The sequence below is a fragment of the Canis lupus genome, chromosome 5 (assembly GCF_003254725.2).
Source record: "Canis lupus dingo isolate Sandy chromosome 5, ASM325472v2, whole genome shotgun sequence".
In the NCBI taxonomy this organism is placed as follows: Eukaryota; Metazoa; Chordata; class Mammalia; order Carnivora; family Canidae; genus Canis; species Canis lupus.
The window spans coordinates 24,884,720-24,910,654 of record NC_064247.1 but is presented as its reverse complement, the minus strand read 5'-3'; the positions used below and the strand labels follow the sequence as shown (position 1 = coordinate 24,910,654).

General features: G+C 40.8%; 1 protein-coding gene across 3 annotated transcripts in view; it reads right to left on the bottom strand.

Moving 5' to 3' along the window:
- The window catches only part of ALKBH8 (alkB homolog 8, tRNA methyltransferase), a 59,356-nt gene that overhangs the window by 13,248 nt on the left and 20,173 nt on the right, over positions 1–25,935 (bottom strand). For all 3 annotated transcript variants that reach the window (XM_049110023.1, XM_049110025.1, XM_049110024.1), the window contains exons 8-9: positions 13,836–13,942; positions 688–839 (exon numbers count right to left, since the gene is read on the bottom strand). In XM_049110023.1, coding sequence (XP_048965980.1) covers positions 688–839; positions 13,836–13,942 — 259 coding nt within the window. The remainder of the gene's footprint in view (positions 1–687; positions 840–13,835; positions 13,943–25,935) is intronic.

Below are 25,935 nucleotides of genomic sequence, written 5' to 3'. Positions count from 1 at the left end.
AAAAGAAACAAAAATCTGTTTTAAGCTTCACTAACATCAAGATATCAAATATAGCAATTTCAAGTTTTCTAACAGATACTATTTACAAAATGAAAGGGATTTTTATATAATGAGACCATGAAATACAAGTCATGATATACTTGTATAGACAATTCAAAATAACATCCTCTCGACACGTTTTTCAGCACTTCTCTTATTCCCTCCTAGATTTCCAAATTGACCAAAACACAAACCACTGTTTACTGCCCTAGAGTTACCTACTTACCATGAAACAACCTGTCATCTCTAACTTCCTCGTTGGGTTAAGGGAAGTAATTTAGAGACTTGACAAGCTGTTTCCAATAAAACCTATTTTTGTACAAGTGATATTTTAACGTCCTACAATATTATTTAGCACCCTTAACTGTGACTTCAATTTAAAAAAAAAAAAGTTTATTTGGCATCCAACTATGCCCAAGTACTGTATTTAGGAAAAATAAAAATCAATAAAATGCAGTCGCTGCCTTCAAGGAACAAACTCCATGGGGGTGGATAAGAAAAATCTATATCGAGTACAATATTATATGGAACATGAGAAATCCCGTTAGAGATGTTAAGACAAAGCTCCCCTTGGGTCTGATGGGACTTAAAAAGGTTTTTACACTAAATGTACTCCATTTTACTTCAGAATCAAAATTATATACTTACTACAATTACAAGGCGTTTGCCTCACTTTCCTAAATGTAAATGATGTCCTCATTCCCCTCTTGCTTAAAGTTAGGTCTCCAACATCACTGGTGATAATTCCACTTTGGAGACCCTTGGATGCTTGAACAGTATCAAATTTTCTGGGTGTGATTCTAAAAACAACAGTCAAAATAATTTATTTAACACTGTATTCATAAAAATATTTCAGGTCCTTTTAAAAATATTAAAGAAAAAAGCAAATTTAGAAGAATTTATGGAAAATATCTATTTGATTCCCCCAAATTGTTAAGCACTATAGAAAAAACAAGGAAATAGAAGTCTCTATTTTTTAAGAAGTTATCCTCAGGGTAATCATATTAAAAGATTGTACACATGGGGTACCTGGGTGGCTCAGTGGTTGAGCATCTGCCTTTGGGTCAGGTTGTGATCCCAGGGTCCTGAGATAGAGTCTCACACTAGGCTCCCCACAGGGAGCCTGCTTCTCCCTCTGCCTATGTCTCTGTCTCTCTCATTTTCCCTCTCTCTCTCTCTCTCATGAATAAATAAAATCTTTAAAACAAAAAGACTGTACACTTAAAATTTTTTCAAGAGATATAAATAAAATAACAAATATTTTATTTTTTTAGATTTTAAGTAATTTCTACACCCAAATGTAGGGCCCAAGTCTAAGAGCTGCACGCTCCTCTGACTGACTGAGCCAGCCAGGTGCCCACAAATTGTTAATTAAAACTATATCTGAGAAAGAGAAAAAAAAAAAAAAAAAAACAAGGAACACATGGAGCAAAGAGGAAATAAGTAAACGATAAACTCAAATCCAATCAATAATTATGTCAAATGTAAAAAGACTACAACATCTAATTAAAGAACAAAGAATGTCACAATGGACTAAAGAAATAAAGTCCAATTACATGCTGATTACAAGAGACACTCACCTTAAAATAAGGACATAGAATGGTTGAAAATCAAGATAGAAAAAAAAGATGTTACAGAAGACAAGTATTTTGCATGATCCAAGCAAAACCAAAGAAAAGTGGTATAACCATCCTAATCAAAGTAGACTTCAAAGGAATAAATATCACTAGAGATGAAAAGGGATATTTCTCGTTTTTTTTTTATATGCAGGCTCCACAACCAGCATGGAGCCCAACATGGGGCTTGAACTCATGACCCTGAGATCCAGACCTGGGCTGAGATCAAGAGTCCAATGCTTAACCAATTGAGCCACCTAGGTGCCCAAAAAGGGACATTTCATAACAACAGAGTCAATCCAGGAATATATAAAAACTGTGTATATCTGTATGCATCTAACTAATAATAACACAGCCTCAAAATGCATAAAGCAAAAAGTGAACACAAAAATAGGACAAATAGACAAACACATAATTATCATTATAGCTTTGAATACATCTTTCTTAGATTGAGTAGGGAGGAAAGAAAAGATGTTCAAGAATGTTTTAAGAATTCATTATTTTTAAGATATGGATTACCTATTCCTAAAAACCTGACCTAACTGCTTTTGGCACCCCAAGCAAACTTGGGATGACACTTTCTTAGTAAGTGAAATCTAGTTGAGGGTCAAGGACATCAACATCAGAAAACAACATATAATATGGAACAGTTGCTGCTTGACATACTCATCAATACTTGGAATTACCTGAGTTTTTAATTATAGTTATTTTAGTGAGTAGCAAGTGGTATGAAACTGTGGTTTGTTTTTTTTTAAAGATTTATTGATTGATTTGATAATAATCACACATGGGTGACTAGGAGGTGGGGCAGAGGGAGAGAATCTTCAAATGGACTGAGCCAGCAGCCCAAGCAGGGATCCATCTCAAGACCCATGAGATCATGACCTGAGCCAAAACCAAGAGGTGGATACTTTACCAACTGAGCCACCCAGGCGCCCCTGAAATTGTGGTTTTAATTTGCATTTCTCTGATGACTAATGATGCTATATACCTTTCCACCTGCTTATTAGCCATTCATTGATACTTTTTTTGGTGAAGGATCTGTTTAAATCTTAAGGCCAAACCTTTGTTAGATATATGTATTCTGGATATTTTCTCCCCGAGTGTGGCATGTCTTTTCATTTTTTTTTTAATGATATTTCTTGATGAGTTAAGTTTTTAATTCTGACATAATTAATCTTTTTTTTTTCTTTTATACTGTGTTCTAAAATCTTTCTTTAAAAAACTTTGCCTACCCCTAGGCTGCAGAAATAATCTCTTGTATTTTCTTCTAGACAATTTAAAAGTTTCACTTTGACATTTAAATCCATGCTCTACCTTGGGGCTCCTGGGTGGCTTGGTCTAGTAAGCATCTGACTCTTGATTTCAGCTCAGGTCATAATCTCAGGGTCGTGGGATCAAGCCCTAAGTCGGGCTCCCTGCTCATTGGGAAGTTTGCTTGGAGTGCCAAAAGCAGTTAAGCCAGACTTTTAGGAATAGGTAATCCATATCTTTAAAATAATGAATTCTTAAGACATTCCTGAACATCTTTTCTTTCTTCCCTACTCAAATTATAATCTAGTTGAAAAAGTATTAAATAAAAAGATAAACATTTTTTAGGTTTAAATAATAGTTCAATAGAAGATACATCTCTATCTTCTAAGATAATACAATCTTTAGGAATTTGAGGGAGAAATTATTTCAGGCTAATGCACCCAGAAAAAGTTTTACATATTATAAAGGCAGAGCTGAGCTCTACATCAAAGACAAAAGAAAAGGAAATTTACTGCCAAGGGCTGGCGCGAGAGAGTAAAGGCCAGAGGTCACAGCATGAATTTAGAGGGAGCAATCAGGTCCAGCTGTAACAACATGGTTAAGGGCACAGATCCTGAGGCCAGACTGCCTGGCTTCTCATCTTGGCTCTGCTACTTAATGGTTTTGTGACTTTGTTCAAGTTACATAATCTCTTTATGCTCGTTTCCTTTAAAATGGGGACAAAACCATGGAACAAACTTTCCACTGTGACTTGTATGAGTTAAGTGAGCTAATTGTGTGAAACTGAGAACAGGGCCCAGCAGAAAGAAAATGCTCCAAAACTGATTTAAAAGGAGAGTCAAATAAATATATAAATAAACATCTGCCAAGCCAGTCAGATAACCTCAAGGAGTGAAACAGGTGGGTTGGTCTAGAAATACATTGTTCGCTGTTAAATATATACAAACAGTTTATTTCAAAACAGAGTGTTCTCTTCCACTTTTCTTCACTTTTCCACTTATTCTAGCTTCCCATTTCCTACTTCTAACACAGACAAGCTCTAGTTCACGTTCAAGTGACTGTGTCCTCGCAAAACACGATAGTGTGAGCACAGTAATACCTGATAGCTGATGCTCAGCCCAGGCGTGGTGGGATGTGCAGAGAACTTGAGAACACAGGCTTCATCTCTATAAGGCCCCAGACTGTCCCCAGGACCAGGGCCAAGGGATCCAACGTCCCAATGTTGTCAGATTTCCCATTTTCTTTGTTTTTAAAGACTTTACTTATTTTTTCATGAGAGAGAGAGAGAGAAAGCAGGCTCCATGCAGGGAGCCTGACATGGGACTCAATCCAGGGTCTCCAGGATCAGGCCCTGGGCGGAAGGTGGCGCTAAACCGCTGAGCCACCCAGCCTGCCCAAGATGTCCCATTTTCAAAAGAAGCTGAAGATTCAGATTTTTAGGTGGAAGCTGATTTTTACATCCAGGCAATTTTTTTAAATGCTACCACATAGACCACCACTGGCCCAGCCAAAACAGAACATGCCTGCCTGCTATGTTTGACTCATGTGCTGCCAGGCTGCCATTTTTTATTTAAGGCATGGTGGCTAGAATAGTAAATCTGAACTAGATCAAATTAAGAGTTTGGAATTAACATTACAGGGCGGAGTTTATCAACCTTTTTTCTTTCTTTTTTTTTTTTTAAGATTTTATTTATTTATTCACAAGAGACAGAGACAGAGAGGCAGAGACACAGGCAGAGGGAGAAGCAGGCTCCATGCAGGGAGCCCGATGTGGGACTCGATCCCGGGACTCCAGGATCACGCCCTGGGCTGAAGGCAGGCGCTAAACCGCTGAGCCACCTAAGGATCCCAACTTTCTTTTTTTCTTAAAATTAACTTTACCCCTAACTTAGGGCTCGAATTCACAAGCCTAAGATGAAGAGTCACATGTTCCACAGACTGAGCCAGCCGGGTGCCCCAAATCAACCTTCAATCCCTATCCCCCAGTACTGCTTTCTAGTACTTTGTTTTCAGCAGAGATCAAAGTGGTTTTTTTTCATCAAGGGGTATTACCTGTGGTCTATACATATTTTTAAGTGTATTAAATATGCTTCTTCATCTCTTCTCCCATCTCCCCAGAGATATTAATTAATACCTCCATGGTTGGTATATCATTATTTGGCCAGTCTCTTTCTATTCCTGTCTCTACCTGTAGCCCCTCCCTCCTTACTCTACCCCTTCCCTACACACACACATAATCACAATAGAGCCAATGGGTATCAATGGAAGCCTTTAACAATAACACTGATGGTTTTTCTCTCCTAAAATTATTGTAAAGAATTTTGATACAAGAGAAAGGCTTAAAACCAAATATTGACTGCAGTTCAATATTATAGAGATAAACTATTCTTAATATTTAACTGCATAATATGCTTTGAACAAAAAAATAATGTTATTGGGGGCATCTGGGTTGCTCAGTCAGTTAATGTCTGCCTCTGGCTGGCTCAGGTCAAGATCCTGGGGTCCTGAGGATTAGCCCCAAGTTGGGAATCCCTACTCAGTGGGGAGTCTGTTTCTCCCTCTCCCTCTGCCCTAATGCTTATGCTCCTAATGTTTATACTCTCTCAAATAAATAAAAATTTTAGAAAAAAGAAAGAGAAAAAGAAAGAAAATAATATGATTGAAATGATGTTTAGGAGAATCTGTACCATTACCCAAAATAGATTAAAATATGTTTATAACAGAGGCCTATGAAAAGTAATTTTTCATTTTATATTTGCTAAAATACCATTACTCTTAAGTGCATCAATAGTAAAAATGCTTAAGCTTAAAAAAAGAAACTGTGAATATTCTCAAAATTCTAGAAGTACTTGAAACCACTGGATCGAGAGGTAGGGGCAAGATGGCAGAGGAGTAGGGGTCCTCAACTCACCTGGCCCCACCAACTTACCTATATTACTTTCAAACCATCCTGAAAACCTATGAATTCGACCTGAGATTTAAAGAGAGAACAGCTGGAATGCTACAGAGAGAAGGGCTTTTGCTTCTAACGAGGTAGGAAGGTGGAAAAAAATAAATAAAAAAGAAACAAGTGGGAGAGGGACCCCGCGAAGAGCCAGGCTAAGGCCAGGCGGTGAAAGCCCCCGGGACAGGAAAGCCCAGCCCCGGAGAAGCAGGAACTTCAAAAAATCCACACCAGATTCTTCCCAGACTGAAAGGTGCTTAGCAGGGAAATCGAGCAGAATCGCAGGAGGGGCAGTGAAGCCTCCAGTTTCTGGGAGTCACTAATACAGGAATTGCATCCGGGGAGAGAGAGTGGCACAGACTGTGGGCCAAACTTGGTAAAGGGCTAGAGCGCAGCCCAGCGGGGCCTTGGGGAGAAGCCAGTCGGCCAGTCGAGGGCTCCAGACTGAGGGGTCTGCACCCTGCTGCCTTCAGGAGCCGTACCCCGGGAGTGCGATTCCAGCAGCACAGGCCCTGGATCCAGGGCGCCAAGGAGACACAGCCCAGGATCCTGCACTCCCCCTGGGACAGGCAGACATGGGAGGGCACAGGACAGCAAGGACTCTTCCACTGCCGGGTGCCCCCAAGCTGTGCAAATCAGTGCACCCCCACCGCCCAGGGGCATCCAAACCAGTGCGGACTGGGAGACTACAGTAGTTACTGTGGAAGCTGACTCCAGAGCTGGAGAGCTGGCCGCTGCCAGTGGTGTTGTTCCTCCTTGTGTCACCTTGTGCCTGGGAGGGGCGGGGCTGCCAGGGGACAGAGGCCTCACCGGGTCAACAGCTCCCACTGAGTCCGGCACCTGGCAGGAGGCAGGGCAGCTCCCCTAGGTGCACACACATGAGAATCAGTACAGCAGGCCCCTCTCCCTGAAGACCAGCTGGAAGCACAGGGGAAGAGCAAGTTCTTGACCAAGCAGCGTTGGAAAGCTCCAGGGGAAGTCGAGGGATTTATAATATATAGAACTAGAGGGTACCCCTCTTATTTTTTTCCTTCCTTTTTCCAGTACAACTTGTTTTTATATCAGACTGTAAATATCCATTTTTTTCTCTTTTCCCACCTTAACTACAATATTTTACCACCTCTTTATTTTTAAGATTCTTCCTTTTTGAGTCTTATATTTCTACAATTACAGGTCCTAGATATATTTTCCACTTCTAGAATCCCTTCAAACATACTCAACTTAGTTTTGGGAAATATACAAAATATGGTTTTTTGGTTTTGTGTTTTCTCTTTTCTCTGCCTCATTTTGTTCTACAATGGTGGAAGTAAAAACCTTCTAAAACATGACCAGCATGCACCCACAACCAAGTGGTATACTGTGCTGGTTCAGTCTGTGAGATTCCTCATTCCCATTCTGCCCCCCTCTTTTATCTCATTTATGTTTTGGTGGTCAATGTTAGGGTCTTCTACAAGTATTTCTGGTTTATATAAATTTGGGACTGAGCATCTTCTAACATACAGAACTTAATATACTCAGAAAACAGAGGATCACCCTCTAGAACCCCTCAGGTAGACTATATTCTCCCTCCACTACAACTTCATCACCACCACCATCTCCCAGTTCCCCTCCTTTTTTTTCTTCTCTCTTTTTTTTTCTTTCTCTTCTTCTTTGGGATTTTTTGCCTTTTATTTTTTTACTATTTTGTTTTAAAATTGTTTTTCACTTTAGTGGTCCTTTTATTTCATTCTGATCTTTCTTTTCAATTTGTAGAACCATATAGGGTGAAATTTACTTAGGTCATGGTTGATATTCTTGACACAGCCCACTCATATAGCCACTCTGCACTGAGCAAAATGACTAGAAAAAACTCACCACAAAAGAAAGAATCAGAAACACTACTCTCTGCCACAGAGTTAGAGAATTTGGATTACATATCAATGTCAGAAAGCCAATTCAGAAGCACAATTATAAAGCTACTGGTGACTCTGGAAAAAAGCATAAAGGATTCAAGAGACTTCATGATTACAGAATTAAGTACTAATCAGGCCGAAATTAAAAATCAGTTAAATGAGATGCAATCCAAACTGGAGGTTCTAATGACAAGGGTTAATGAGGTAGAAGAAACGGTGAGTGACATAGAAGACAAGTTGATGGCAAGGAAGGAAGCTGAGGAAAAAAGAGAAAAACAATTAAAAGACCACGAAGATAGGTTGAGGGAAATAAATGACAGAGTCAGAAGAAAAAAAACTACATATAATTGGGGTTCCAGAGGGCGCCAAGAGGAACAGAGGGCCAGAAAACATATTTAAACAAATCATAGCTGAGAACTTCCCTAACTTGGGGAGGGAAACAGGCATTCAGGTCTAGGAGATAGAGAGGTAACCCCTGCCAAATAAATAAAAACCATTCAACACCTCGATATTTAATAGTGAAACTTGAAAATTCCAAAGATAAAGAGAAAACCCTTAAAGCAGCAAGAAACAAGAGATCCCTAACTTATATGGGAAGAAATATTAGATTAACAGCAGACCTCTCCACAGAGAGCTGGCAGACCAGAAAGGGCTGGCAGGATATATTCAGGGTCCTAAATGAGAAGAACATGCAGCCAAGAATACTCTATCCAGCAAGGCTCTCATTCAGAATAGAAGGAGAGATAAAGAGCTTCCAGAATAGGCAGAAACTGCAAGAATATGTGACCACCAAACCAGCTCTGCAAGAAATATTAAGGAGGACCCTGTAAAAGAAAGAGGAGGCCCAGGCAAATAGTCCACAAAAACAGCAACTAAAGGGGTATTACAATGATACTAAATTCATATCTTTCAATAGTAACTCTGAACATGAATGGGCTAAATGATCCCATCAAAAGACACAGGGTTTCAGACTGGATAAAAAAGCAAGACTCATCTATTTGCTGTTTACAAGTGACTCATTTTAGACCTAAGGACACCTACAGCCTGAATATAAAAGGTTGGAGAACCATTTACCATTCAAATGGTCCTCAAAAGAAAGCTGGGGTAGCAATCCTCATATCAGATAAATTAAAGTTTATCCTAAAGACTGTAGCAAGAGATGAAGAGGGACACTATATCATCCTTGAAGGGTCTATCCAACAAGAAGACCTAACAATCATGAATATTTATGCCCCTAATGTGGGAGCTGCCAAGTATATCAATCAATAATTAACTAAAGAAAGAGATATTTAGATAACAATACACTAACAGTAGGAGACTTCTTCATCAGGGCACTTTCTGCAAATGACAAATTTTCTAAGCACAACATCTCCAAAGAAACAAGAGTTTTAAATGATACACTGGACCAGGTGGATTTCACAGATATATACAGAACTTTGCATCCGAATGCAACTGAATACACATTCTTCTCAAGTGCACATGGAACTTTCTCCAGAATAGACCACACAGTGGGTCACAAATCAGGTCTCAACCGATACCAAAAGACTGGGATTGCCCCCTGCCTATTTTCAGACCATAATACTTTGAAACTTGAACACAATCACAAGAAGAAATTTGGAAGTAACTCAAAGAGCAATTCAGCAATGTGACAGGATATAAAATCAATGCCCAGAAATCAGTGGCATTTCTATACACTAACAATGAGACTGAAGTTGGAGAAATTGGGCAGCCCAGGTGGCTCCACGGTTTAGTGCCACCTTCAGCCCCGGGCCTGATCCTGGACATCTAGGATCGAGTCCCTCGTTGGGCTCCCTGCATGGAGCCTGCTTCTCCCTCTGCCTGTGTCTCTGCCTCTCTCCCTCTCTCTCTGTGTCTCTCATGAACAAATAAATAAAATCTTAAAAAAAAGGAGAAATTAAGGAATCAATCCCATTTACAATTGCACCCCAAAGCGTAAGATAGCTAGGAATAAACCTAACCAAAGAGGTAAAGGATCTATACCCTAAAAACTACAGAACATTTCTGGAAGAAATTGAGGAAGATACAAAGAGATGGAAAAATATTCCATGCTTATAGATTGGAAGAATTAATATTGTGAAAATGTCTATACTACCCAGGGCAATTTACATGTTCAATGCAATCCCTATCAATATGCCATGGACTTTCCTCAGAGAGTTGGAACAAATCACCTTAAGATTTGTGTGGAATCAGGGATCCGGGGGTGGTGCAGTGGTTTGGCGCCTGCCTTTGGCTCAGGGAGCGATCCTGGAGACCCGGGATCGAATCCCATGTCGGGCTCCCGGTGCATGGAGCCTGCTTCTCCCTCTGCCTGTGTCTCTGCCTCTCTCTCTCTCTCTCTCTCTCTCTCTCTCTCTCTCTGTGACTATCATAAATAAAAAAATTAAAAAAAATTTAAAAAGACTTGTGTGGAATCAGAAAAGACCCCCAATAGCCAGGGGAATATTGAAAAAGAAAACCAGAGCCGGGGGTATCATAATGCAGGATTTCAAGTTGTACTACAGGGCTGTGATTGTCAAGACAGTATGGTACTGGCACAAAAACAGACACATAGATCAATGGAACAGAATAGAGAACCCAGAAATGAGCCCTCAACTCTATAGTCAACTAATATTGGACAAAGCAGGAAAGACTATCCACTGGAAAAGGACAGTCTCTTCAATATATGGTGCTGGGAAAATTGGACAGCCATGTGCAGAAGAATAAAACTGGACCATTCTCTTACACCATACACAAAGATAAACTCAAAATGGATCAAAGATCTAAATGTGAGACAAGAATCCATCAAAATCCTAGAGGAGAACACAGGCAACACCCTTTTTGAACTTTACCACAGCAACTTCTTGCAATATATATCTATGAATGCAAGGGAAACAAAAGCAAAAATGAACTATTGGGACTTAAGATAAAAAGCTTCTGCACAGCAAAAGAAACAGTTAACAAAACTAAAAGACAACCTACAGAATGGGAGAAGACATTTGCAAATGACATATCAGATAAAGGGTTAGTATCCAAGATCTATAAAGAACTTATTTTTTTTTAAAGATTTTATTTATTTATTCATGAGAGACACACAGAGAGAGAGAGAGGAGAGAGAGGCAGAGACACAGGCAGAGGGAGAAGCAGGCTCCATGCAGGGAGCCCGATGCGGGACTTGACCCTGGGTCTCCAGGATCAGGCCCTGGGCTGAAGGTGGCGCTAAACCTCTGAGCCACCCAGGCTGCCCCTATAAAGAACTTATTAAACTCAACAGCAAAGAAACAAACTATACAATCATGAAATGGGCAGAAGACATGAACAGAAATTTCACCAAAGAAGACATACACATGGCCAACAAGCACATGAGAAAATGTTCCACATCCCTTGCCATCAGGGAAATACAAATCAAAACCATAATGAGATACCACCTCACACCAGTGAGAATGGGGAAAATTAATAAGACAGGAAACCACAAACGTTGGAGAGGATGTGGAGAAAGGGGAACCCTCTTGCACTGTTGGTGGGAATGTGAACTGGTATAGTCATTCTGGAAAACTGTGTGGAGGTTCCTCCAAGAGTTAAAAATAGAGCTACCCTACGGCCCAGCAACTGCATTGCTGGGGATTTACCCCAAAGATACAGATGCAGTGAAAGACCAAAACACCTGCACCCCAATGTTTATAGCACAATGTCCACAATAGCCAAACTCTGGAAGGAGTCCAGAGGTGTCCATCGAAAGATGAATGGTTATAGAAGATGTGGTATATGTATACAATGGAATAATACTCAGCCATTAGAAATGATGAATACCCACCATTTGCTTCAACATGGATGGAACTGGAGGGTATAATGCTGAGTGAAGTAAGTCAATCAGAGAAGGACAAACAATATATGGTTTCATTCATTCAGGGATTATAAAAAATAGTGAAAAGGATTATAGGGGAAAGGAGAGAAAATGAGTGGGAAATATCAGAGAGGGTAAACCATGAGAACCTCCTAACTTTGGGATACGAACAAGGGGTAATGGAAGGGGAGGTTTGCAGAGGGATGGGGTGACTGGTTGATGGGCACTGAGGGGGGCACTTGACGGGGTGAGCACTTCGTGTTAAAGCATATGTTGGCAAATCAAACTCCAATAAACACACACACACACACACACACACAAACCCACTGGATCGCCTCACCATTTTCATTTATTGTAAGTGTAAATATTTTAGATGGCCATGAAAAAAAAATCAGGTAAATTTAAGCCTCATTGCACAAAATCAGGCCATTTGTTTTATGGCTCATATTCAGGACACATTACAGAGTGATTTACACATTCATTTCCTTGATTTCCTATTTTAATGCATCGGTTAAAATCTCTAAGCAGGACGTTATTAATAAATACAGAACTCAGCAGTATTTTAAGTGGAATATATGGAAATTTTAGTAGTTTGATGCTTCTCCTCTAAGGCTAAAGCTATATTCCTGCTGACAGTGCATAACACATTTCTCTGAGATTAAATTAAATCAAACAAACTCCAATTGAGGGACATTCTACAAAACAACTGGCCCCTTTAAATATGCCAACATCCCAAAACACAAAGAGAAGCTGTGGAATTGTTTCAAAGTAAAGAAAAGTAGAGACCAGACAACTAATCAGTTTTGAAGACGGAATTGTGAATTAGAGGGAGAGCATACTACAAACCAGTAACAAAGATTCTCTGCTCAACCAAACCTTAGTTGGACTCCTCTGAGCCTGATTCGGCCCCATCCTTGGGCATCACTGCCAAGAGCCCAACTTTAGCAAGAGTCCTGCTGAGTTGGTTTAACAAGAATCCCCCACTCTTGACATCTGATCCTCCTCAATATCTGACCCAATTCCTCACTGTCCAACCATCCCCCAGGGGACCTCTGATCAGCAAGAACCCTATGGTCCTTGGCCAGAACCCAGCCTCCCACTGCTGCTTCATCGCTGATGCTTCCACTTGGATTTATTCAGCCCCACCCCAGCTCCTTGGCTATCTGTCCTGACTTCTCCTTGCTGTAATTGGGATCCAGCCCAGTTCTATGCTGTGGTCCCTTCCCTCCTACTGCAATAGTCCCTGAGTAAAATCTGGTTGTGTTCTTCTAACTGCCGGCAGTCTTCAATAGTACTATGCTATGAAGCACAACCAGCAAAATGTGAAGATGGACAATATAAGAGTATTTTTATCAGTGCTGATATTTCTGAATTTGAGTTGCACAGCAGCTTTATATTATCAAGGTTGGCAAACTTTTTCTGTAAAAGGGCCAAATACTAAACATTTGAGGCAAAGAGGGCCACATACAGTTTCTGTCACATGTTCTGTTTTTGTTTTTTACAACCCTTTAAAAATGTAAAAACCAAAATAATCATAATCATAATAATCATAAAAATTTTTAAAATACAAATAAAAAAGTAAAACTATTCTTCGCTTAAGAGCTACATGAAGCAGGCTAAGGGCTGAATTTGGCCAAGGAGCCAGATCCCTGATATAACGAATATACTTGCTCTCAGGAAATATGCAATAAAGCATATAAGAGTAAAGGGTCATGATGTCTGCAACTTAAATGATTCGGCAATAGTAATAATAATGATAATATATATAAGAACAATAAAATAGGGATCCCTGGGTGGCGCAGCGGTTTGGCGCCTGCCTTTGGCCCAGGGCGCGATCCTGGAGACCCGGGATCGAATACCACATCAGGCTCCCAGTACATGGAGCCTGCTTATCCCTCTGCCTGTGTCTCTGCCTCTCTCTCTCTCTCTCTCTCTGTGTGTGTGACTATCATAAAAAAAAAAAAAAAAAAGAACAATAAAATACGTGGTGAAATGTTCACAATTGGTAAATCTAGGAGAAAGATGAAAGGACCTCATTATATTTCACTTGCAATTTCCCCTTAAGCTTGAATTTCATCAAAATAAAAGGTTACTATTTACCATAAAAAGGGCACAGATGTCCCTGGGGGTTGAAATCTGGACACATCAATGTGCAGACATGGGGCATGATTCTGGTGGCTCAAGCAGGAAAGAGGAGAACTCTCACAAAGCAAGAGGTGTTCTGTCACCAAGGTCATTTCAATACATACCCATGTGTCCAGAGGTATCTAGATTCTCCAGTCATCACCAGCAAACTCCGACGAGGCAACATAACTGGCACTGTGACACCATCTGGGTGCTTAAAATCCATGACAATCTTGAAAGAAAGATACAAACAAAAAGATGAACCCAAAATGTCATGTACTCCAAGGACAAGAATTTTTAATTGATTCTGGCTATCTTTCTAGGTTATTAGAGATTAAAACATGACAATGCTTATAGAAGCATATGGCACAGTGGTCCTCAAACTTCAGTGCACATAAAAATCAACTGAGTGGAATGCTTAGGTGGCTTAGTCAGTTAAACGTCAGACTCTTGATTTCAGCTCAGGTCATGATCTCAGATTTGTGGGATCAAGTTCTGCATCAGGCTCTGCACTCAGCACGGAGTCTGCTTGAGATTCTCTCTCTCTCTCTCCCCCCCCTTCTGAGAATGCTCACACATTCTCTCTCTCTCTAAAATAATAACTAAATCTTTTCTTTAAGGTTTTATTTATTTATTCATGAGAGACAGAGAGAGGCAGAGACACAAGCAGAGGGAGAAGTAGCATGGAGCCTGCTTCTCCCACTAGCGGCACTAAACCACTAAGCCAACTGGGCTGCCCTAAAATAATAACTAAATCTTTTTAAAAAATCAAATGAGGGGATCCCTGGGTGGCTCAGCGGTTTGGCATCTGCCTTTGGCCAGGGCACGATCCTGGAGTCCCGGGATCGAGTCCCACGTCGGGCTCCCTGCATGGAGCCTGCTTCTCCCTCTGCCTGTGTCTCTGCCTCTCTCTCTCTCTGTGTCTATCATAAATAAACAAACAAATAAATAAATCTTTAAAAAGAAATCAAATGAATGACTGAAACACATACTTCATGCACACGTTCAAACTCAGCAGGTCTAGGATGAGGTTCAGGAGTCTGCATTTCTAATAATCGCCCCAGAAAATTATGATGCAGGTGGTCTGGGTACCATACATACAATGCAAAACATTAGGGCAGTGGCCAAATGCTAGGACTTAGAGCTGAAACACACATAACCTGACTCTTCCATTTGCTAGCCACATGACCCAGGACAAGCCACTTAACCCCTCTGTGCTCAGAGTCCTCAGCCCTTAGAGGCTGGTTACACAAATTAAATACACAATACACATAAATCACAGTATCTGGCATACAACAAATATAAAAAATAGTAGCTATAATTATTCATAGGATATTAAAAATTAATTAGTAACCCCCTAAACAATTATTAGATGCCTATTCTCATATGACCCAATTTGCTTTTAAAGTCACACAACATTTTGGATATCAAAGGTTAATGTGTAAAAGATAATCTAAGAACACAGGAACATTTTCAGCAACTCTTCCTAAGTTGTGGCCAAATATTATTACAAATAACAACCTATATTGGGCAGCCCTGGTGGCTTAGCGGTTTGGTGCAGCCTTCAGCCCAAAGCATGGTTCTAGACACCCGGGATCGAGTCCCACATCGGGCTCCCCGCACAGAGCCTGCTTCTCCCTCTGCCTGTGTCTCTGCCCACCTCCACCCCCGCGTCTCAAATAAATAAATAAATAAATAACTTAAAAAACAAATAACAACCTATAAAGATACAATACCCAAGAAACTGTTTTTGTCCTCAGGAATCCAAATACCAAAGAGTTCAGTCTAGACATAGCAGCAGCTCACAAATGTGCATTCAAAAGGCATGCCACAGGGCTAAAAAATATTTTTAAGTGAACACATCAATCCACTTGAAAAATAAACATGATCACCAAGTACCAGTGGGATAAACAGAATTTAACAGAGCATCTCTGTTATGGGTTAACTTTTAGCACAGTATCTGGCACAGTAACTGTTAGCTACAGTTATTATCAGCAATACAGCAATATTATTGGTCCAAATTAGAAAATAGACATGAAAATTCCTTGTAAACTACAAAGAATTATACAGCTCTAAACTGCTTTCTTTACCTTGAAAGTATGGAAAATAAAGAGGATAGAATTTAATTTTCTAACAATTATCTGTTCGAAATGATCGCATATAATTTCAAATAGCTACACTCTAAAAATATTCTGTCAATAAACACTACAAATGAATTCTAAAGTTGTGGGGGTGAAGTGTACTGATACCCACAACTTCCCAAAATGTGTAAGTAAAATATACTGATAAGAGGAAGGACAAGTGGATAGATATTTGATAAAGCAAATATATTAAAATGTTAACTGTGGAATCCAGGTAGTAGGTATATAGGTATCTGTTGTACAATTCTTTCAACTTTTTTTTTCAACTTTTCTATATGAAAATTTTCATACAGAAAGTTGAAGAAAGGGGACAAAAGTCCACTGTACCCGTTTTATTTATTTATTTATTTATTTACTTTTAATTTTTATTTATTTATGATAGTCACAGAGAGAGAGAGAGAGAGAGAGAGAGAGGCAGAGACACAGGCAGAGGGAGAAGCAGGCTCCATACACCGGGAGCCTGACGTGGTATTCGATCCTGGGTCTCCAGGATCGCACCCTGGGCCAAAGGCAGGCGCCAAACCGCTGCACCAGCCAGGGATCCCCACTGTACCCAATTTAAAACTAATACATATAAGTTTCAATTTTCTGAGAAACACTAAGGTACACATGTAGGAAAGAATGAGCACATTTATTAATTATTTTATTAGAGAAAATCATTTATGGCTTAAGGGAATAAAAACTGTTGATGGAAAAATACTCTGAGAGACTAGACTCCAATTTATTCCCTAGACAAATATTTATTTTTCATTGAAATATCAAAGGCCACAATGTTGAGTGAGAGACATGTCCTTGCCCACCCAGAGGTTAGAGTTTCTGGCTAATTAACACTCAACATGTGTAACAAATACACAGTGCCTATTTACTTGTGAAATTCAAACACATTTCCTTCCATCAACAGGAGTAATGATTTTAAAATAAGGAAATCTCAGTTTAAACAAATGATTAGAACTAACAGGACAAGTATGAATGTGACACTAATTAATTTGGAAATGCTTGTCCTGAATACAAAAACCAAGTTTCAAGGAAGAAAAATACATTATCAAATAAGCCAAATTTTATGGGACTTAGGTTAGAAAATATACACAAAATTTATTTTTACCATTGATGATCATTTTTACTTTGCTTGAGAGGCTCACAGAACTCAGGAAAACAGATTACTGACTGTCGACCAGTTTATTATAAAATGATAAGATAAAGGATACAGATGAACATCCAGATGTAAGAGACGCACAGGGCAGGGATGTGGGAGGGGGCACAGAGCCTCCCTGACCTCTCTGGGTGTGGTCCTCTCCTAGGACCTCCACAAGTTTGCTCATCAACCTGGAAGCTCTCTGAGCCCCATACTATTAGGAATTTTACAGAGGCCTCATCACATAGGTATGATCAATTATTAACTCCATCTCCAGCCCTGCTCCTGTCTGGAGAATCAGGGACAAGACTAAAAATTCCAAACTTCTAACCACGGCCTGTTCTTTCTGGTGACCAGCCCCCATCCACCGCCCACTTAGAGTAAACTTATTAGAACAAAATTTCCTGCCATCCCTGAGGAAATTCCAAGGGATTTAGGAACTCTGTGTCAGTAGCATGCTCTTATCGTTTGGGAAATTTGCAAGTGTTTTAGGAGTTCTTTGCCAGGAACTGGGGACAAAGACCAATATATATGTTTCCTATTACCTCACAGATATATAATGTGAGAGTACAGTTTTTTCAATTTAACAAAGATTTACTTATAAAATTAAATGTACATTTTTCTGTGAAAATTAAGTCTTTTTAAAAACATTCTATCATAAAATACTGTCACTGTCATCATATCTAAAGTATCTGTATCTTAACTAAATAATGCTTGTTAAGGCCAAATTTTTTTAAAGGGGGTTCTTTAAAAAATTCACAAAGGGGGATCCCTGGGTGGCGCAGCGGTTTGCTGCCTGTCTTGGAAGCTCTTTATCTCTCCTTCCATTTTGAATGAGAGCCTTGCTGGATAAAGTATTCTTGGTTGCATGTTCTTCTCCTTTAGGACCCTGAATATATCCTGCCAGCCCTTTCTGGCCTGCCAGGTCTCTGTGGAGAGGTCTGCTGTTACCCTAATACTCCTCCCCATAAAAGTCAGGGATTTCTTGTCTCTTGCTGCTTTAAGGATCTTCTCCTTATCTTTGGAATTTGCAAGCTTCACAATTAAATGTCGAGGTGTTGAACGGTTTTTATTGATTTTAGGGGGGGATCTCTCTATTTCCTGGATCTGAATGCCTGTTTCCCTTCCCAGATTAGGAAAGTTTTCAGCTAGAATTTGTTCAAATACATATTCTGGCCCTCTGTCCCTTTCGGCGCCCTCGGGAACCCCAATTAAACGTAGGTTTTTCTTCCTCAGGCTGTCGTTTATTTCCCTTAATCTATCTTCATGGTCTTTTAATTGTTTGTCTCTTTTTTCCTCAGTTTCCCTCTTTGCTATCAACTTGTCTTCTAGGTCACTCACTCGTTCTTCCACCTCGTTAACCCTCGTCGTTAGGACTTCTAGTTTGGATTGCATCTCATTCAATTGATTTTTAATTTCGGCCTGATTAGCTCTAAATTCTGCAGTCATGAAGTCTCTTGAGTCCTTTATACTTTTTTCTAGAGCCACCAGTAGCTGTATAATAGTGCTTCTGAATTGGCTTTCTGACATTGAATTGTAATCCAGATTTTGTAACTCTGTGGGAGAGAGGACTGTTTCTGATTCTTTCTTTTGAGGTGAGGTTTTCCTTCTAGTCATTTTGCTCAGTGCAGAGTGGCCAAAAGCAAGTTGTATTGGGAAAAAGAGAAAAAGAGAGGAGAGAAAGAAGGAAAGAAAAGAGAAAGAGAAAAAAAAAAGGGAAGAAAAAGAAAAAAAAGAAAAAAAAAAAAACGAAAAAAGAAAAAACAAAAAAAAAAAAAAAAAGAAGAAAAAGAGAAAGAAAAAGAAAGGAGAAAAAAAAAGGGGGGTGGGGGAAGGAAACAAATCAAAAAGCAAAACAAAACAAAAACAAAAACAAAAACAAACAAACCAAAAAAGAACCACCGGGGAGTATCTTCTGATTCTGTGTACTTTAAGTCCCTTGGCTTCTCCTGGAAGTTGTCGGTCTAGCTGGTGTTCTGGGGGAGGGGCCTGTTGTGCTGATTTTCAGGTGTTAGCAGTTGGGGGAGCTGCTCTGCCCCTGCCTGGTGCAGGGCTCGGTGGGGGTTGTTTACTCCGTGAGGCCGCAGGAGGAACAGCCCCAGTGGCGGGGCAGCTCTGGAAACCTGGATTCAGCTCCGGCAGGAACTCCGTCTGCAGGGCCTGGAGGCTCCGGGCGGGGCCGCTGATCTGCTCAGCTGGGGCAGGAGCGTCCTTGCTGTCCTGGGCCCTCCCGGCCTCTGCCTGTCCCGGGGGAGGCGGGATCCTGGGCTGTGTCCCGGCGCCCTGTGCTCCGGAGCCTGCGCTGGTGGATTCGCGCTCCCGCCCCGCAGCCCCCTCCGCGGAGCCGCCGCCGGAGCCCCTCCGAGCTGCTCCTGGAACCGCGCAGCCCCCTCCGCACGGAGCCTCTTCCTCTGCCCGAGCCCCTCCGAGCTGCTCCCGGGGCCGCGCAGCCCCCTCCGCGGAGCCGCCGCCCGAGCCCCTTCAGCTGCTCCGGGTCCCGCCGGGTCCCCCCGTGCGCGCTGCAGCCCTTAGGGAGCTCGGCGCACTCTCCTGGGCGCGCAGTTGCTGTTACTGTCCCCGGGAGCCCGAGGGCATCCTCGCCCTCCTGGGTCCTGCTCCAACTCCCCGCGAGCCCCTTTCCGCCCGGGAAGGTCGGTGCAGCTCCTGCGTCTCCGGGACGGGGCTCTCCTGTCCTGGGGACACTCGCCCCGGCCTCAGCCCGGCTCCTCGCGGGCCCCTCCCCCTTGGAGGCCTTTGTTCCTTTACTTCTTTTTCCCCGTCTTCCTACCTTGATAGATGCGCGAACTCTTCTCACTGTCGCATTCCAGCTGGTCTCTCTTTAAATCTCAGGCCGAATTCATAGATTTTCAGGATAATTTGAAGGTTTTCTAGGTAGTTTGGTGGAGACAGGTGATTTGGAGACCCTACTCTTCCGCCATCTTGCTCCTCCCCCCCTGGCGCAGCGGTTTGGCGCCTGCCTTTAGCCCAGGGCGCGATCCTGGAAACCCGGGATCGAATCCCACGTCGGGCTCCCGGTGCATGGAGCCTGCTTCTCCCTCTGCCTATGTCTCTGCCTCTCTCTTTCTGTGTGACTATCATAAATAAATAAAAATTAAAAAAAAAAAATTCACAAAGGATTCACAATCAATAATGCTTCCGGCAACTCCTGAATCATTCTGCCACGTGACAGCTTTGCTCCACAGGACTTTTTTCAATTATTCTTCTTGGTTTTACCTATTTTCCTTATTTTCTGAGATGGCAGAATCAATAAAGATCAAAGTCCCAGCAAGCTTCCAGGGCATGACTTCAAAGCAAGCAAACAAAAAGTCCTAGACTTTCTGATCTTATAAAACCTTTAAGCATCCAAAGTACAATAGAATGAAAACCCCAGACATAGCCATCACTCTATCACTCAAGTAGAAGAAGATTCGTGACACAAAAGTACATGAAATAAATAGATCTCCGTGTCAGCTAAACAGGAAAATGGAGAGCACATTCCTACTTTCAACACTTCAGAGAAAGAACACAAACTTAATGTGGATCCTTATTGGTTAGGAAGGGGCTGAGATGATTAGCCTTCTGAAATCCCGAGGGGCATATACACAAGAGATCACACTATGAGAAGCAGGACATGTGATTCAGAGAATGGTGAATGCCAATGTGATGGAAGTCACTGTGTTTGACCTAAGAAGAGATCCCACAGCAGAGAAGGAAGAGGAGAGAGAGAGAGAAGTCCCTGTTTCCCACAGCCTGCCTAATATAAATCTTCTGATGTTGTCACTGGACCCAAATGTAGTAAGAATTTGTTTCTTATTGAAAACAGCAAACAGGTGAGGCATGTCTAACATGTTTGGACAAGTGAGAAAGAAGAGAAGCAGACAGACTCACGATTACATATGTGTAAGACTGAAGCTACAAACTATTGACAAAGAATCACGGGTAAGTAAAAAATGTCCGTTTATATCCTTTCGTTAGATCACAAATACAGAATCCCAGCATATCGTAAGTAATTAGTTCACTGTGGGAGAGAAGAGGAACTTAGAACATTTTTAGTAAAACAAGTATAATTTTCTGTCTACAAATGACACTCCCAGAAGTATACTTTGCCCAGATGACAAGTAGCTGGACGAGAAGCCTGCTGATGTGCCATATTATTCCAGGAATAATAGGAATAGGAATAACAGGGTCTCTGGGACACCCTGGAGACGAGCAACTGATGTTGTCAATAACCTTTCAATCTCCTCCCATATAAGCCTGCTCAGTTTCCATTCCTTAAAGCAAGTTAAAAATCAAAAACTGAAACCAACCTCTTTCCCTCTATGTCCCTTCCTTAATTCCCATTAGCAAGATATGTTTCCAAACAACAAAAACAGGAACCTTGAAATTTGCTAAATTTCTTGAAAACTGGAATCTCAGGAGAAGGAATCTCACCAAGTCTTGTGAAACTCAAAGGAAAGAAACAATAGCAGCAACAAAACCCAGGGCCTCCCATTTGAAAATCACCAAAGGAAACCAAGCTCTAATTCCTTGTTCTGCACTCAGGAGTGATACAATAAAGGATAGGTCTCAGTATTCTTGTCAAGAGAGAGAAACTGTCACATACTGGAACATAAACATGAGATAGTGCTTTATGGCATAGCAAAGGGGTCCCTCAAGTAGGACATGCAAGAGTGAAATACCATGGTAGCCCCAATGCACTTGCTTCTCACTGCTTCTAAGAGGGGGGATACCTGATGTTTCTGGTGTGAAAACTTCCCCAGCTGGTCAGGTACCATGTATGCATTTAGCAAACATACCTGGGAACCTGTCAGTAGTACTGTACATGTGAAACAAGCAAAATGAGGCTCAAATTTAAAAAGAAAACCTCACAAACAAATCTACTTTTTAGCATATGTCAGCAAATTCCACCTCTCAGTACAACTCTGCCTTACAGAACTAGGTCTCAGCTGCCAAATGAATAGAAGCTGCCATCTCTACCTCTCCACTCCCAAATACACATGATTTGGAACTGTCTTATCTGGCTGAGCTCAGTAGAATGTGAGACAAAAGAGGAGGCATTTTTCTTTTTTAAGTTTAATGGTTTAAATACATTTGCAAAAGGCACAAAAGAGAGCAGAGGAAACATTGCATAACAGAAAAATAAGCCTGAAAGAAAAGATGCTAAATTGCAGATACTTTAGCCACCACTGAATATCTCATATTATGAATGCTTAGCATAAAGGCCTATAATATATGGGTGCCTGGGTGGATGGATCAGTGGGTTAAGAGTCTGACTTCGGTTCAGGTTATGATCTCAGGGTCCTGGGATTGAGACCTACATCAGGCTCCCTGCTCAGTGGGAAGTCTGCTTCTCCCTATCCTTCTCCTTCCACTTCTCTCCCAATTCATGCTCTCTCTCTCAAATAAATAAAATCTTAGGAAAAAAAAAAAAAGCCTATAAGATAGTCATGCTCACATGTTTGCAACGAGACCACCTACTATGAGCTTTCATTTATCACACCGTGGCTTTATTCCTCTATAGGAACTGTGAAGTGAAAATCCATGTCATCCAAAATTGGACTCTAAAACCAAGAGTCAATCACAAGCCATTTCAGTAAAATGAAGTTTTATTTTACATATGAAAAAGCTCCAAAGGTAATGAAACATTTTAGCTTTAAAAAACATTTTTTGAGATTTTTGTCCTATTAATTACTTGTTAGAGTCTGTCTAGTAGATTATACTCAAAAAATATTTTTGAATAAACAAATGAATAAATTCATCATAAGCAATTTATATGAAAAAAACAGAGTAATGTACCTTACATTTTTGAACAGAAGGCTTCCTAAATTCCATTTATTTATTTTCTGAGCTTTCCTCCTGAAGCAAAATAAGTCAACAGACTCATATACACAGATAACCAAAATGAGACAGCTAAAGTAAAAAGAACAATAATAGTCATGAATTTATCTCTAAGGCCTAGATTATTCCTCATTAAAAAAACTCACTTAGGATAGCACTTTCCATAGGTACCACAATGAGCTATCACCTCACATCTCCTAGAATGGCTACTATCAAAAAAAAGAAAAAAAGGGGAGAGGAGGGAAGGGGAGGAGAGGGGAGGGGAGAAAAAAGTGTTGAAAATGTGGAGAAAAGAGAACCCTCCTGCACTTGTTGGTGGGAATGCAAACTGCTGCAGCCACTCTGGAAACAGCATGGAGGTTCCTCAAGAAATTAAAAATATCAGAAAGGGAGACAGAACATGGAAGACTCCTAACTCTGGGAAACGAACCAGGGGTGGTGGAAGGGGAGGAGGGCAGGGGGTGGGGGTGACTGGTTGGCAGGCACTGAGGGGGGCATTTGACGGGATGAGCACTGGGTGTTATTCTGTATGCTGGCAAATTGAAGACCAATAAAAAATAAATTTATTATTAAAAAAATAAAAAACAAACAAAAAAAAGAAATTAAAAATAGAATTAGGGCAGCCCCGGTGGCGCAGCAGTTTAGCGCCGCCTGCAGCCCGGGGTGTGATCCTGGAGACCCGGGATCGAGTCCCACGTCGGGCTTCCTGCATGAAGCCTGCTTCTCCCTCTGCCTGTGTCTCTGCCTCTCAGTCTCTCTGAATAAATAAATTAGAAATCTTTCAAAAAAAAATAGAATTAGCATAGGATCCAGTAATTCCACTTCCGGGTATTTATCCAAAAAAAAATGAAAGCACTAACTCAAGAAGATATCTGCACCCCATGTTCACTGCAACATTATCTACAACAGCAAGACAAGGAGAACACCTAAGCGTCCACCGATATATGAATGAAAAAGTTGTGGTATTTATACACAATAGAATATTATTCAGCCCTTAAAAAGAAGGAAATCTTGCCATTTGCAACAACATGGGTGGACCTGGAGGGCACTGTGCTAAGTGAAATAAGTCAGAGAAAGACATGCCACATGGTCTCACATGTGGAACCTAAGAAATGAAAAAACTCCTAGATACACGGAACAGACCACGGTTGCCAAAGGAGGGAGCAGAAGGTAGGTGAAATGAGTAAACAATCCTCCAGTTATAAAACATAAATCCTGAGGATGCAAGGTACAGCATGACAACTATAATTAATACTGTAGTGTATATTTGAAAGTTGTTGAGAGATCTTAAAAGGTCTCATCATAAGAAAAAAAAGTTGTAATCATGTGTGAGGACACATGTTAACTAGACTTACTATGGTGACCATTTCGCAAAATGTGTATATATCAAGTCATTATGTTATACACCTGAAACTAATACAATGTTATATGTCAATTATATTTCAATTACAAAAAACAAACCAGGAAATACATACACACACACACACACACACACACACGAAAAAGAAAAAAAGAGGGGGACCTGGGTGGTTCAGTGGTTGAGTGTCTCCTTTGGCTCAGGTCATGATCCTCGGGTCCCAGGATAGAGTCCTGCATTGGGCTCCCCACAGGGAGCCTGCTTCTCCCTCTGCCTATGTCTCTGCCTTTCTGTGTCTCTCATGAATAAATAAAATCTTTAAAAAAAAAAGCAAAAGAAAAAAGAAAACACCTCATTGCAGGTGGTGATGATCATAGTACACTAGTGTTGGTAGCAGGAGTGGAGGCAACCGTACCTGCAGTCATTATTATTAAATTCTTCTCAGGCAGCCCAGGTGGCTCAGCGGTTTAGTGCCACCTTCAACCCAGGGCGTGGTCCTGGAGACCCGGGATTGAGTCCCACGTCAGGCTCCTGCATGAGGCCTGCTTCTCCCTCTGCCTTGTGTCTCTGCCTCTCTCTCTCTCTGTGTCTCTCATGAATAAATAAAATATTTAAAAAATAAATAAATTCTTCTCAATTCTGTATAATTACTAAAATTCAATAATTATATGCCAACATATGCCAATGTATGACAGAAAGCACAGAAATTAGGTGATTTCTCTGTGGCCCCAAGAGGGATGAGTTAGAACCCAACTCTCCCAACTTGTCCAATGCCAAATCGAGTCCCAGTGCAAACACCTAAGGATCTGGACACAATGCTCACAGACTCTCACTTTTTCTGTTCCCAGAGCTGCGTTGGAGTATTTAATTGCATGGTGACCACAACTGCCCCTGGTGCCTACATTCTTCCATGTCTATTTATTCTGGGAAAGATTACTAAGAAATCCTACTGCCTTTGGAGTTGATACTATATAGATTTAGTATTTCAACATTTTCTAACTCCCACAATTCAAAATCCTAACTAAATATCATAATTGTGAGCTTTCTAGAAGTACAGAAAATCAACCTTCATCTCAAACATTCTGAATCAGAATGAACCACAGTATTTGCTCTGGAAAAAAAACAGTCTAACAGGGAGAACAGAAATAAACCACGGGGACCTCAAATATGCAAATATCAGATACAGGCTAAGAAACAAAGATTCTTCTCATGTTTACAGATAAAAACGCTACGCTTGATAATTTTGGCAGAGACCTGGAAATGACTTTTTTTTAAGACATTGTAAATCTGAAGAAAAACCAAGCAAATACTCTAATACAGAAAAACACCATGACCCATCAATGAATGGGTTTAAGAGCAAATCAGACATGGCTGAGAAGAGAATTACAGACAGAAGAAAATGTCTGGAGTAAAGCATGGAGAGATAAAATACACTAAACACAGAAGAGAGGGTAAGCAAAACAACTTCTACAGAAAACAGGCAGATGGAAAGAATGGAATAGAGACGAAATCTACAGGGATAATGGCTGAGTTTCCAAAACTGATGGGAAAAAAAAAAAATCTACCGTTTCAAGAAACCCAATAAATCCCCAAAATAAATAAACTCATCAAAATAAATAGAATAATCAGGCACATCAAAATAAAAGAAACCAAAGAAATAAATAAAGGTCATCATCAAAGGTCACAAGAGCGATAGTGGAAGCCAGAAGAAAATAGTCTTTCATGCACAAAGAGAAAGTAACTGCCGGCCTGGAATT